A 15776-nucleotide genomic window follows, 5' to 3' on the forward strand; every position below is an offset into this window, starting at 1 on the left:
CAGCATGGGGCATTGCGGGGGCAGCGGGGATTGCCCCCTGCCCAGCAGCACCCAGTGAGCCAGAGCTTTTTTTTTAACAAGTGCCAGGAGTTGGGGCAGCCATTGCCGAGCTGGGAGAGGGGCAGGGGATGAGCCTGGCTGATTTGGAGATTCAGCAGCACCCAAATCTCCAAATTAGATTCAGCCGAATCAAATCAGGACAGCGATTCGAATCACTGAATCATAGAATCATAGAAGAATCAAATCACTGTCCCCCAAATCGGCCAAATCTGAACCCAAAGTGAATACTAGCTGCTTTGCACAGGCCTTTTGATCAGTTAGTGCTAGCTTGAGTTTGAAGTACTCACATGTTGACGCTAAAAACCTTCTCTGACTGTCTCCTACCTTCACTGCTGTGATCTGCTGCTGGAGGGCTGGTGAGCAGGGCATGACTAATAGCTACAGCTGTGAGTTGCCACTCCAGGGCTGGTAAGCCAGGACAAGCTTCTATTTCTGCTCTAGTGGGGGTGCACAAGAGATGGGTTGGGGAGGGCAGGACCATGAAGCTGGGAGGCAGAGAGTTAATGGGATGGGGGTGGGTAATGAAATGGGAGGTGAAAAGGCGATGGTGGTGGGGGAAGGGTGGTGAAACGAAGGAATTCAGCCAGTGGGCATGTCTACATGAGACACTTAAAGCCCATTGGACTAATTCTACTGCACATTAGCACAACTGGCAAAAACTGTGCTAACGCACTAATGTGCAGTAGATTAGTCCAACAGGTACTGAGCATCACACAGAAAGTGTTCATCTATGCTAATGTGCAACAGCTCCGATTAAAGCGCATTAAGTTAGTACCTGTTATTACAGGTACTAAACTTAATGTGCTGTAATTATAGCACATTAATGAACATGTAGACATGCCCACTGAAGGGTAAAATAAAAAGAAGTAAAAAAAATACTAATTTAAAAAGAAATAAGGAGGAGTAAATTAAAGGAGGTCTCATGTTTTAATAAATTAGGATTTGGGATTGGGGTGTGCAGGGTGCTGGTCATGTTTCCTCAGGTGGCTGGGAGGTGGGAGTGGTAAGGGAAGATGCTTTTGGGGGAGCTACTCTGCCCCTGCCCTGGGAAGGAAGCCCCAGTTCATGGGGGCCTAATCCAGCTGCCTACCTTGTTCCTTGCCACCTCACCTAGACCCCATTCCTGGACCCATCCATGCCCTGCAACCTGGCTAGCTGGCATGTGCTCTGCAGGCTCTTTTCACAAGACTGCACTCCTGGGTGTTGGAGGGGGAGTTGGTTCAGTACCAAAGGGGTTGATAGTTTGTCCACAAAGAGCAGAAGGTTTGGGAAGAGGGCACTACATCCTGGGATGCTGGAGAGCTGCAATTTGGGTGGTTCATCTGTGGGGAGTGGTCACACATTAGCAAAACCTTTTATAATTTGCTGGGTAACACAAATCAGACATAAACCTGTCCTGGAATGGAGTAACTTTAAGCTGCCTAAAGTGTGCTTAAAACTAGTTTCAGGTGTTAAAGTATGGACAATCCAGGGGTTAAGAGCTCCAGGAGCTGCCTAAACTTAATGTGTAACAAGGCCCTAAGGCACAGGTGAGGGAAACTAGGCTCTAGGATCTGTTTCTGCTTCTGCTACAAACACATTCTCTGGCCTATAGGTAACTCCCTGGAGCCAACATCTTCCAAACTAATACCTAACCTTAAGCTCCAAAATCCAGATTTGACATCTGCATGGAGATTTAGGAGCCTAAGGGTAGTCAGCCATGTTGGAAATGTTTGTCCTTCACTACTCTGTGCCACAGTTCCCTCCTTTTAAAAGGGGTAAAATATCTACCTCAAGGGAAAGCAAGATTCATGGAATAAATCATTAACACTGGCAAAATGTTTTCAAATACTCAAGTGGAAAGGGCTGCACAAAGAACACAGAATTAACCAAATAGAATCAGACCCACAGCCCACCTGCTCCAGGGCCCTACTGCCAGTAGTGGCCAGCACCAGATCCTTCAGCAGGCATCACAATTAGTAAGCGGATGTGGGGTCACCTCCTCACCCTAGAGAGTCTCATCCTAGTAGAAATTGATTTAATATGATATTTTAACCTCTGCCTTTTTTTGCTGGCATTAATTATAACCCTGCATTCCTGTGATCCCTCCAGCCCCCCTTTGAAGGCTAAGCACAAAAATATGCTTTTATTAAGTCATTAATTAATTAAACTTGCATACTCAGAGGACTGTCTCCTGGCTCTCGGGTGGATATGTGTGGTTGCCCTTAAAATATTTTTCTTTCTTGATGTTGCTATTCTGAGATTTTTAATTGTTTGCTTTTTGCATTGTGTATTTTATGATGCTTTAGGGCACATGTAATGGTGTATTCTAATTATGTGGCTTGTGTTTTTCATGCCTTGATGGTGGAGGGCAGGAAAAAAAGAGCAGACTGGGGATTTGAGGTGAAACATTTTCAAAAGTGCTTAAATGACTTAGGTATTTAAGTCCCATTAATTTTCAGTGGGACTGAGACAGCTAAATCACTTCAGCATAGTGCAAAATATTATCCTTTTAATATAAAATTACTGGACCACAATCCTGAGAAGTCCTGAGCTCTATTTGATCCCCATAATTCCAGTCTTCAGTTGCTATTCATCGTAATTACTGCAGGAGACAATGCTAAAAATATAATACTGCTTTGCATTTCTATTGCACCCTTTAAACCAAGGATCACAAAGCATTTTACCAGCTTTAATTAATTCAAGGCTTAGAAATTGCCTATGAGGTTAGGTCGATAACAATAAACCCTATGATTAGAGCTCCCTGGAAAAAGATTTGGGAACTCAAACAAAATGTTTCCAGTCAGTCCTTCTGATCTTTCCCATTTTACAAGCAAGCAAACTGAGGCACAGGGAAGTTACATAGAACTGAAAACAGACTGCACTAGCTGTGGCTTTAACTGCTAGCCTACCCTTTCTCCAAACTGTACTCCAATTATACAACATAAACCAGAAACTAATGACCCAACAAGAACAAAACACAAGCCAAACAGATTGGCAGCTGATGTGCAATTCAATCCCTCCACTGCACGAGGAGTAATGAGAGTCCTTTGGCTCCCAGTCACAGTCCTGCCTGTCCACTGACTTTATCCTCTCTGCTATGTTACGCAGAAATTCTTCAAAGCAGAACAGTCGGAGTTAACTATTGGTCAACATGCAGCAGTCTCAGCAAGAGCCCAGCAGCCAAATCCATCCCTTGGGTAACTTCCAATGACACTGGGGATTTTACACCTGGTATAGATGTGGCCCTTCAAGTCTAGATCACCCCCTGGAGGCTCCAAATCAATAAGAAGATGAAAAGTTGTCTTGTTCCAAATACAGATGCTCTACCCCATAATCCAGGCTGCAGGTGGGGGGTGAAATGACTTTAACAGGAGGTATTTGTGTGGTCAGAACATAAACCTAAACAAGTTTAATACCATTCAGTATCATTGTAATAGTGTTTAAGGCTAAAGCTGCTGTTGCTACAGCCACTGAATTAAACTTGGCAGTCTAGTGCTCAGTTTCTGGGGCATAAAATGCCATCTGAGATCTTGTATTGGTAGTGTGATTACCAGTGATCACCCAAGCATTTTAACCAGAGGCATAGCAAGCTCACTGTGGGCCTTAAGTGGAGGAGTGGGTGGCGTGAGGGCATGCCAACCATGGTAGACTGAGGGATGGGGCTGGGAGGGGAGGAAGTAGCCTGGGAGTGGCAAGGAAGGAGGTCTTACCTACCTGGGCTTGTTGCTTAGCATGGGCAGCGTCAGCTCTGGCATCAGCCCCATGGACAGACTTCGTAGGAGCAGATCCTGGTGCCTCATTCACTAACCCCTCCCCCCTATACTCACATGGTGGGAACAGGGCTGTGCCTACTCTGGCAAAGGCTCCCCTGGGTGGAGTGAAGCACCATTCAGTTTGCCCCCCAGATACATTGGTGCAGCACTGCACTACCCAGCTTGTCTGGCTGCGCAGGAACTGTGTAGGGCTTTCTCTGCCAGAGCAAAGACTCCCAGCCAGGGAGATTCCTCGCACCCCCTAACAGTTGACACCCAGGGCTGATGCCCTGCTTGTGCTACCCTAGTTATTCTACTGCTTTTACCCTTTTTCTCTTCCTGTATTTCATTTTGTTACTAAGTCCACAATAGATCCTATTATGGGACTTTATGTCCCAGACGTATGAGTAAGCTGCTACCAAATGAACTCTTTCACTGAAACTCAACCAACAAAGATGCAAAACTTGTATATTCCCTCTTAAACATTTGGGCTCTAGCCCCACTGAGGTTAACAGCAAAGCTCCCCTGGACTCCAGAAGGCCAGGGTTTCATCCTGGGGTTTATATTAGCTCATGAAGTGAAGCACTGATCACCTGACTAAAGCAGATGAAATATGCTTACTCTGCAAGTAGTGTCTCTCGGGGTGCCTTGAGATCCTTCAGGGGTGCCTTGAGATCCTTTCAAGGATGCCCAGGGTGCCACACAATGTTAGCACTGTTAGGTGTGCAAACATGATTCACAAGATAAGCCCAGAGACTTCAAACTGAAAGCCATAGTTGTGGTCTGTCAGAGAGGACTGGGGCGGTGTGGGTGCTAAGGCACACAGTTGATAGCCCCGTGGTGGCAAGTTTGAGGCCATAACAGAAGTGCCTGCAGCACAGCCTGTCAGATTCCAATGAATCTGCAAATTCAGCTAAACACTTTGTCAGAAGGACACAAAAAAGGAAGGAAAGGTCTTTCCGAATTCTTTTCAACAGAAGAACTGTAGTAAAGAAAGTGAAGACAGCTGGCATCTTCTAAGGGATGTCTTGAGTATGTCAGAGGTGCCTAAAAAGGTTGAGAACCACTGAACTAGTCCCTTAATGAAACAATTTGGTGACCACATGGGTGAGTGGGGGAGGGAGGGAAATGGACTACAGTGAGCTGGCCAAATGCATAGCAAAACCAATTCTGCTCTGATTCACATTTCACACAACCAGAATTTGATCCTTCAGTCACAACCTAAGGCCTCCAGTTATAAAAGGACAAACAGACAATGAATGCAGAGTTAAAACTGAGGGGGATTTTCTGTTGTCTCCTGCCCCATAGTAACTGTTTCACCTGTCCACTATGGTCTCATAGTAATTGAAAGCTAATTTGGAGCATCTTGCCCCTGAATGAAATGGTGCTAAGTCACTGTGATTCGGATTCCACATACCCTGGAACAGGATAGGCCACAAAAGAAGCAGAATACGTAGCAAGTCCCCTACCCTTTAATTTGTTCATCTTTCTTCATCCCTAGTGGGCCACTGAATAGCACTATCCAAAGAGCTGACAGTTTACATTTGACCTTTCCTTGAAAATACACAGGTTTTTTGTTTTTTACTTATTTGATTTATATGTCACCTTTCCCAACAAAGGCTCAGGGTGGCTTACAGGTGAGAGTAAAATAACTTATAAACAGGTGAACAAGAGAAGAAAATAGGCTAAATAAAATCACTTAGCCAATCAGGTATTAAAATAACTGATAGATCAAAAGACCCTAAGCAATATCCTAGCTTCAGCATCTTACAAAAAGAGGGCCAAATTCTGTGCTGATTATACCCTCTGTAATCACATCACTGGAAATATGCTCAGTTAAGTGTATGCTGAGTCTAGTGCCTTGATGCACTGAATATCCTTCTTCTGATCTCAGCATGGTTGTCCTATTTAAAAGCTAGTATCATTCATGTTCTTCTTGTTCTATATCTCCAGGTCCTCACACAGCTTCGTTGTCTAAGGCTGGTTTAGAAGTCTCTTTCCTTTCTGAAGAAAATGGGGACTGACAGTGAAAACATAGTCCTGAGAAACATGATTATCAGTCTCAATTTGATATTCCTGGGATTAGTCCTCAAGCCCTTTGAGTGTCGGCTAGAAGTTACAACAGAGAGGATAAGGAGGCAGGTAGTGGATGAGGAAGGCAGCTTTGCCAACTACAGCCCACCAATCAAAGAAAAACCAATGGTCTTCAACCATGTGTACAACATTAACGTGCCCCTGGACAGCCTCTGCTCAACATTGTTCGAGGCCTCAGCTGACCAGGAGGTGAGTTCAGAAGACGACAGGATGACGGAATACACGGAGCAGACCTCAGACAGCGAGAGCCAGGTCACCTTTACGCACAGAATAAACCTCCCCAAGCAGGCGTGCAAGTGCTCCACATCCTCCCAGCTCATGCAGGACCTGCTGAACAGAATTGAAATGCTGGAGAGGGAGGTTTCCATGCTACGGGACCAATGCAACTCCAATTGCTGCCAAGAAAATGCAGCCACAGGTAGTAACTGATGCTGTTAGCTCTTCCTGGGGACTAAGGGCTCAAGAAAGCAAGGAGTATGCACTAGAATTGGAGATGTTGTTTAGATTATTAATGGAAAAAATCCTGTATTTGCTTATGGTGCTTTCACAGTTTATATACTAAAAGATGTAATATTAATCTGCAGCCTCAAGAGTGACCCAGATTTGTTAGGCAAAACCCAGATTACAGGTCCTCACATGCAGATAGTCCATCAGGAATGAATGTACTGTACCACAAGCCCCTACACATCTACAGAACCCAAAGGCAGCCTGTATGACCCAGAAGGTGAATGGGGAGGGGAAAGGCCAGGGCATGCAGATTCAGCATATTCTCCCAGCCCCTCCCTACCTTCCCTCCTCCCCTCTGCTACCAAAGTCCCTGTGAAGCTCTGGGTGGGTTTTAAAGCTCCCCTGCCCTCATAAAACCCATAAAGGAGTGTGATAGCAGCACCTTCTTGCAGTAGGAAAAGAGACAGTCTCTATGTCCTCTTGTTCTAGGTCATCCAAACCAGGTAAATTATATCAAAGGTCACGGTTACACTTGAGGGAAAAGATCTTCTCAACAGATGAAAAAAAACAGTCCTTGAGCCAAATTCAGCTAGAAAGAAGCAGGTGGCATGTCCACTGACAGCTCACAAATTCAGATGCAAATGATGCTGGGTGTTCTTTATGTGCCAGGTACACGTTGGGCAGAAAACAGGCGTCTGTGGTGAAGTGCTTCAACTTGATAGTCAATGGGTGTGCAGTGTGAATGTAATTTATATGCCAGGGAAAAAGAAGGCTTTTCCTAAAACTCTTCAGTACACTCAGCAGTGAACTGGAGGAGGTGAGAAGAAAGCTGAATTCTGTTGCTCTTTATACCCTGACCTTCCCCTTCGCTGCTCCACCAGTGAGCCTAAAACCTTCCATCAGTGTACTGCTCCACACTGACTTTGACTCTCACCTTCTGTCCTTTTGCTGCTTCCATCCCAGGCTGCCACACCTCTTCCATTGACTGTACCTGACCTAGAGAAACAACCTTCTTGTGCAGGAAGTAGAAAATCTACAGCCCAGATTTGATTGTAAGGTATAGGACTGGTGTCTGAGCTTCAAGTAACTCAACAGTATCGTGATGCAGAGAAATACCTGGGTCATAATTCTACCCATGCTTCCTCCTTGTTCTTGGAGAGGCAGCAATGTTTTGCTGTTATCTTTTGTCAGCAGTAAGGAAACACACTTCCCCACACAAGTTCAGGTGCTCCACCAAGATGTGGGGAGAAGGGAGCCAAGCCTCTGCACCTTTCCTGCCCTGTCCTAGTGAGGGAGAAAGTGGATCTAACCCCTACATCCTGGACCCAAGACCTATGTCCTTGGAAATTTTCAAAAGCACATTAGATAGGTACTTGGCTGTGATGGTGTAGTCAGGGATGATCTTGCCTTAAGCAGGAGGCTGGACAGATGACCTTGTAAGGTCCCTTCCAGCCCCAGTTTTCTATGGCTAGGCTAGCTCATTTCAGAGGGTGGGTGAAAAAAGTGGGAAGCGTAATTCCAGCTTTGGGACCATAGTCCAACTACCAATCTAGCCATTATCTTCTGTTATAAATCCCAGAGTTTTTCCCTTATATCAGCAGTAATAAAGGTAAACAAGAACTGAACTCTGCAGCAGGATTAATCCACAGTGGGTACGTCTACACTTTAGCCCAATTTAAGGCACGTTAAGGACACATGTCTACATGTGCGCACTCTTAATAATGGTATATTAATGCTGTGTATGGGCTGACTTGGGACTAACTTTAGTCCCACATCAGTCTGCACACACAGCGCTAAGGTGCAAGCCTAAATTGCTTTAATGCTCATTAAACTAATGCTCATTAAATTTAGGCACACCTAAATGCACATGTAGATATGCCCAGTGACTCCAACTAAAAACGTCATCTTCTGATACCACTGGAGCTGAAGCTCCTTAACTGGTAAATCATTCACAGCCACAGCTAACACCACGTTAAAAACAATAGCAGGGTGCCAGCAAAATAATGAACCAGCCAGTCATATATCCTCTTCTCCTTAACAACCCTTTAGACTGATCTGTAACTTTCCATGGGACAGAGAGAAGTGATACATCTGCTGGTTGTTTCAGTAATCCTTAGCTGAATATAGCACCATGGGAATCAGTGATAAATGAGTTTTCTATCCTTGCCTTAGAAAGGCCGAATGGTTATGAAAATCACAGTTAAAAAAAAAAAAGAAATCAGGAGATAACTTTGGCTGCCATGAAAGGCATAAACAAAACCTTTTATAATGAAGGCACAAAACTATCAACACAGTATTTCATCTGAATAATAATGCACAAGCTTTGTGGAGCTTTCTATAAACCTTCCATTAGGGTTACTCTTTCAAAAGACGCAGTTCAGTTCATCATCTCTGTGAGGCTGTTCTTCAAAATGAAGGAAATAGTGTGTGGCTATAATAAGATGGGTTAGGAAGGGTTGGTTTATCGAATGAATTTCAATAGAGCAAGGAGCCAATGCATTGATGTTTTTCTTTACATCTGAGGGAGTTTCATAAGAGAAATGTTTTCAACAAAGAGTTTCATCTTGCTCTTTGACCAGCTATAACAGCCCATGTCCAGGACTCTGTAAATGCTGAAGCATGGAAAATGAAACCTCTAATGGGTCTTATGAAAACTCCTCAAAGGGAAAAATATCCAAGCCTGGGATAGTGCTTAATGCTCTTTGTGAGATGCTGAAAACTATCAGTGGACAGGGTAGACAGGGGACAACAGGAACTGGGATTTTATCTCTGGTGTAATTTATAAGTTACGCTGAACTTAACCTAGCTCTTAGTTACACAATAGAGTAAATCAGAAGCAACTCCACTGAAATCAGAGGTCTCAGATGGATGAAAACTTACCCCAGTATCACTTCAGTTTTATATACCTAGGATCAGAAACCAACACGTGCACTTAATTTGAGATCAGTCACACATAATGCCATTATTGCTGTACCTCATTACTAAGTGATTAGGAAGCTTCTAATAGGCTACTCGCCTTTGGCAAATGACTAACCCAGAATGGAGAGGGACAAACTAAACCTAAATCAGTGTAACCTACACAGGTAGAGTTTTACCATTGATTGTTTTGGAGTAATTCTCCATTGGACTGGGCAGAATTACCTTAGTTGGGAGTTGCATCATTTACTTACTACTTCTTTATATTAGTGTTATTCTGATTACACCAATGTAAATGTCATCTATTCAGAGGTAAATTTACATTACTAGGCATTGTAAGTGAGAGGAAAAATAGCCTCATGTGTATGAAGGGGCAGCAATGCACAAACACATATATATCATACTAAGAAGGAATATATGGTATATATGACACATATGGAGCAGATCAGCACTTGTCATAAATCAGCGTAATTCCAAAGGGAACTATGACAGTTCATGCCAGTTTAGGATCTAGCCCCAAATCCTTAACATCCACACATATGGTATATATTAGTAAATGCATTAAGTAAAAATTAAAAGTAAAATATTCAGCCCTTAAATTGATATGCTGAATAACAAGGGTTAAAAGCCAGTAAACAAAATACAAGAGAGAAAATACAAAAGGCGTCAGCTCAAAATAATAATAGGCCTATTTGGGACACTGGTAAAACAGGTAAATGATCTTATTTAATATTCATCACTCAATGAAATCTCCAGTCCAATCTCAGCTATACCAGAGAAGTCTGAAGTAATTCCAATAACTGCACTGCAGTCACTCTGAATTAATAACAGCCAAATGAGATCAACATCTGTCCCTTAGAGCAGAGGCCAGATCCCACAGACCCCCCATGTGCTAGCAACTTTTCAAACATCCCCTCTCATGTTTGGCAAATTAACCAGAATTGGAAGGCAATTTTTAACACCACATCTGATACAGACAGTGTATGCAATACTTATTACATGTAATCCCAGTTAGGCATACTACAGTTTATAACTAACTTCCTTATATGTTTGTTGATCAGCCAGATATATTTTAGAGCTGGTCAAACCACCTAAAGTTAAGGTTGACTACCACTTTCTGTTATGAGACTCTGATTCAATTGCTCACACCGTTGCAACGCTTTAACCACTTGTGTTGAAATTTTCTATCCCAGGGGTCTGCTTCAGACTAAAATTTTCTGGCAGCTCAAACGTTCAACTCTCTCTGAGAATGTGAATAAGGGAAAATATATGTTTTGCCTGTGTTACAAAACAAAACAATGTCTTGCCTCACGCATTGAAGCACAGCATTGGTCTGTAACCAACAATATATTCTCCTCCAGAAGTGAACAGAGAGTCCCAAAAGTGGGTTTCCACTGGCAAAAGTAGGTTTCATCATCCTCTAGTGGCTGGCCCACATAGAAATAGCAGCCTACTATTGCTACTCTTTGCACAAAGATTCATATTTTGATGCCCAGCAAAATGTGGGTAGCTTGTCTCTATGGCTCACTTCATCCAAATACTATTGGCCTGAAGAAGCTATGTCACAACTATATCACCATCACAGCTATGTCACCATTAAACATCCCACTAACCCTTCTGCTCATTAGCCCATCATCCCTCTGCATAATGTTCTCCAAACTCCTTTGCAACATCAAACGGATGCCTCCTTGCTTTAAATTATTAGGACAAGAGATGTTTCCTCCTGTTTCCTCACAAAGGATTTGAGCAGGTTGGAGAGTCAGTTGTGAGCCAGAAGCCAGTTTTCTATAGATAAAAATGCCACAACCCCCAGGCCTGAGTCCTGCACTGAAGCTGCAATAGCAGACCTCTGCACTGGTGAAGATGCAGAGCCTTAGCATCCACTGTCTTGTAGCCCTCCAGGTATGAAAGGTGAACAGGGCTCTATCCCCAGTTATGTCACAGCATCAAAGCCCATCACCACAGGGACAGTCAGCTACAACTAGAAACAAATGCTGGTTCCCAACATTCAGCTAGAAATCCCGTCCTTTCATAGCCCAGGCAGAATGGAATGTGTCGTACCAGAACCCTTTCAGTCTGAACCAAGGCTTGGGTCTGAATTCTCCAACCAATATACAATAATTATAAGTAAAAAAATATATGTTCAGTGCATCCTCACCTAGCTCTGAATGAATCTTTCAAGCTTATCGGAAAGCCAGTGCACAGCTTGGGGAAAATCAGCACAAATGATACAAGCTCACAGCTGGAATTCTCCCAGGGCACAGCAGGTCACGACTGAGGTATATTGGCAAATTATGCACAGTCTAATCAGACTCTTCTACCCATAAGCATTAAAGACCCTTTCCTGTTCACTTCTCACTAATGTTGTAGAAAGCTACAGCATTATTTGCTGTCATTACATTTTGGCTATAGTAGTTGCAGCTAGAGTAGCTACATAATTGATGTACAGTCCCTACTGATATCTGATTGGTTGATTTTTGTCATTCCAGGGCAGCTGGATTACATCCCTCACTGCAGCGGTCATGGGAACTTCAGTCTGGAATCTTGCAGCTGCATGTGCAATGAAGGCTGGATTGGAAAGAACTGCTCAGAGCCCCACTGCCCCATGGGCTGCTCCAGCCGGGGCGTGTGCGTGGAAGGCCAGTGCATCTGTGACAATGACTACAGTGGGGATGACTGCTCAGAGGTCCGCTGTCCAACAGACTGCAGTTCCCGAGGGCTTTGCATGGATGGGGAGTGTGTCTGTGAGGAAGGTTATGCTGGAGAAGACTGTAGCGAACTGAGATGCCCCAATGACTGCTCTGGAAAGGGGAGATGTGCCAACGGTACCTGTGTCTGCCAGGAGGGCTATGTGGGAGAAGACTGTGGTCATCTCAGGTGCTTGAACGCCTGCAGCGGACGTGGCATCTGCCAGGAGGGGATGTGCTCTTGTGAAGAAGGTTACAAAGGGCAGGATTGCTCAGCAGGTAGGAGGGACTAAAAATGTGCATGCTCATAGACAGAACATAGACCACACTGGGAACAGACACAGACCCATGGTGAGGAAATCCAGGGTAGATTCTGAGTTGCTTGGAGGCCTCTCTATACCAACGAGATATATAAAGGACAGTAACTGCCACTCAGGACATTCTGGGGCCTTGAGATCGCCCTACCTGGGACTAGTGGCAAGGGCCCTTAACACAGGCCCTGCTCCCCACCTCTTGTTAAGAATGTGGATCAGGGGCATATTATCCATCCATGTCGGCATGGCAGGAGCATGCCACCCTGCAGCAGTTGTCTGATACCCATGAGACACCAGGAGATATGGAGTATAGTATGTGAGTTAAGAATAGACCTGCAATTACTCTGACTTATATCTGGGGCCAGGCAGGACCCAAAATTGTAGGCAGAGCCTTAAACTACTTTTGTTAAGTTCATTTTTTGCCACAAGGGCAGAGCTACAATAAAAAAGACTCTGGTCCCTATGCAGTCAGGTGTAGTTCCTTGCACTGGGATGTAACTATGCTGTAGCTTATGAAATGACTTTTACCTTTTGGGATGTAGGGGGGCAAGAATACTACCCTGTTGCCATAGCAGGTCCTTAACACAGCCAAGATCTCCCCATCCCATCCCAGGCAGCAAGATCAGGACTCCATCATCCTACCTTACAAATAAACTCTGAATTGATTTGACAACAAAAAAGGGACGGTGATACTTGCTGTAATACTCTGCCCTGTGACTACCAAGCTGCTCCTTTTAAATCAATTAAAGGGAGATGCCCTATGACACTGATGTTTTGCAGGGAAAGGCTACTGCAAAACGCGTGGCTGTTGCTATGGCAACTACAGGCCACCCCATAAGGTTATGCACATATGTTGCTTCTTTTTGGGGCTTTTACTATTTGCCTAGAAACAAAGTGCCCTGTCCTTTTACAGACAGGCATGTGGGTCATTATCTAAAGTGCTTCTCCACTTGTTTATCCTGAAAAAGACCAGTTGAAAAATAGAATAAAAGCCCTGTTTGGCTTGTAAGGGCAAACACACAACAGATAAGAGGCCTCTCTCTGCAGGGGATGAGGGGAGGGGCACTTCATCCAAACCAAACAGTAGGGCTGTGCGAAGCTTCAGTAGCTGATTCAGTTTGGAGGAGATTCAGCCCGATTCGGCGGCCAAATCTCTGAATCCAAATCGAATCAGGAGACCAGTTAAACGGTGCGAATTGAATTGGAAGCCTGCAAATCAATTTGGAAAAGATTTGGCGCCAATTCAGAGATTCAGCCATAGACTGGTGGCGCACGGTAGTACTCAGTGGCAGGAACCCCCTTCCCTGAGTCCCATGCCCCCCTACCCCAGCTGGGCAGCCTGTCTCAGCCCCAGCCCCAATCCCTCCCTGGCTGTGGAGGGGTTGATCTGCCCCCCACGCCCCTTCCCTCCCCCTGTCCCCAACCCCAACAGGCTTACCTGTGGGAGGCAGCTGTGTCCAGAGTGGTGAGGACAGCTGCCTGTTTAGTCTATGGCCGAATCGCCGAATCAGTGCTGAATCTTTGGATCCGATTCAGCTGAATCGAAACGGGACAGTGATTCAAATCACCGAATTGAATCACTGTTCCTCCGAATTGGCTGAATCCAAATCTGAAGCAAATACTTGCTGTTTCACACAGGCCTACCAAACAGATACAGTATTTTCTTTTGTAAATTCTCCATGTCCCTGAGGAAAGGTATATGTAGGTATTGGCTAGGGGCACGTTTGTGAATTGCTGTGCAATTTCACAGCTGCCCTCTCCCCAAAATAGACAAATTAGATAGCAGAGCCATATACCCCAGCCAAGAAGGGCATGTTCATCCCACTGAGTATCCTTGGAGGCTTGCAATTAGGATACCCATCTGTCAACAAACAAAAATCTTGAGTTCAGGGCAATCTCTTTTATTAGAACAAATAAACAGTAGCAAAAAATGTTCTTTCTTTGCAGGCTTTTGGGCCCAAACACCCTTCTTCAGGCTGAGGAGAATTCAAAGATTGTAAAAAGTCTCCCAGGTAGAAAAGAAACTTAATTTTGCACAGAGGATGGGGAGGTTGGAAGTTTATTCCCCTGGATAATTCAGTCCTTTTGTGAGAGAGTTGCTCTCTGACATGTTAATTAGGCAAACTTCACCCCTGGAGGTATCCAGTGTCAGTCAGGGAGTTTTAAAAATACTCTTTTTTGGCTAGCAATGAAGTTTACATTTCCAAACGGCTAAAATATGATATCTTCACTGAGTTACCCAGGGGAATAAACTTCCAACCCCTCCATCCCCCATGCAAAATGAAGTTTCTTTTCTACCTGGAAGACTTTTTACAGTCTTTGAATTCCCCTCAGCCTGAAGAAGGGTGTTTAGACCCAGACACTTGCAAAGAATTTTTTTTCTACTGTTTAGTTGGTCTAATAAAAGATATCACTTCCAACCCAAGAGTTTTGTTTGTCTTTAAATCTTAGGTTACAACATATCTGTTGACATGCACACAATTTGACTCTGCTGGTCAAGTAAAGGATACATCAGGGAAAGTGAAGAGGAAAGGGCTGTGGAGTTGTACAGAACCATTGCCCCTCAGCAGGCTCTGCTACCTCTCTCCCATGGTGCATCACCTCTTCACTCTTCCCTACAGCTGGGTCTGGCTGCCACATACTGCTGATCCTTCCTAAGACAACCTTCACCCAGCTGCAGCTGCTCAATTCAACCTGGCTTGACAAACAGCCACTCTTTTAGTTTCTACCACTCCACTCTGCTGCCTGCCCAGCCTCTAGCATCACCCTCTCCATTCATTCCTTTCTTCCCCTTTACTCTTTCTTCTGCACAGCCTACTGTCCTGGATCCCTCCCAAGTTCCCATAGCAGAGCTGTGCTATTGCTTTCCAAAGCAGTAAGAAAACCACTTTATATTGGGACAGGGTAGGGCTAGGCTGTGAGGACAGAAAGGGGGTGGGAAAGCCACATCCCTAGTTCCTCTATTGATGTTCTCTGTGGAACACAGTATAACAGCAGGTTGCTTGGGAGAGGTGTTAATTATTTCTTTTGTTTTTTCTTGGATACAATTTAGGACTTGTCATAGACTGCTAAGTAAGGAGCCACATCTCCCTCAATCACGTAACACCTCATGATTTCTATTTTTTTTTCTTAATTTCTTTGAAGGCATTCTAAAACCACACTTGAAAGAGAACTTGATCAGCTATGAACACGTCAGAAAATAGCCTGATCAAGAAGCAAGCATACCTTCTTTCCACTCCCTGAGGCAAAACTAGTGCAAGATCAGCCCCCCCTCCCTGCCATATCTGTATATATCATCTGCATTATTTGTTCCTAGGATTTACATTTGAAATGCCTCTTGTTTGCTTTTGTCCATTTTATCAAGTAATCTAGGTTGGGGTTTTTTAACAGTAACTTGTCTTTTTTAGGTACCGTTACCCCATTTTTGTGTCATCTGAAAACGTTATCAGTAATGGTTTTATATTTTCTTCAAGGTCATTAATATAAATCTTAAATAGCACAGGTCCAAGAACCTATCTCTGCAA

The 15776-nt window shown here is 44.2% G+C and overlaps 1 protein-coding gene across 1 annotated transcript in view; it reads left to right on the forward strand.

The window, feature by feature from the left end:
* Positions 1 to 5750: 5750 nt before the first annotated feature.
* Positions 5751 to 15776, forward strand: part of TNR (tenascin R) — a 104023-nt gene continuing 93997 nt past the window's right edge. The window contains exons 1-2 of the mRNA XM_019501838.1: positions 5751 to 6306; positions 11741 to 12217. Of these exons, the coding sequence (XP_019357383.1) occupies positions 5808 to 6306; positions 11741 to 12217 (976 nt within the window). The 5' untranslated portion in view covers positions 5751 to 5807. The remainder of the gene's footprint in view (positions 6307 to 11740; positions 12218 to 15776) is intronic.

This window comes from Gavialis gangeticus, unplaced genomic scaffold (genome assembly GCF_001723915.1).
Source record: "Gavialis gangeticus isolate Ggan-Ray unplaced genomic scaffold, GavGan_comp1, whole genome shotgun sequence".
NCBI lineage: Eukaryota > Metazoa > Chordata > Crocodylia > Gavialidae > Gavialis > Gavialis gangeticus.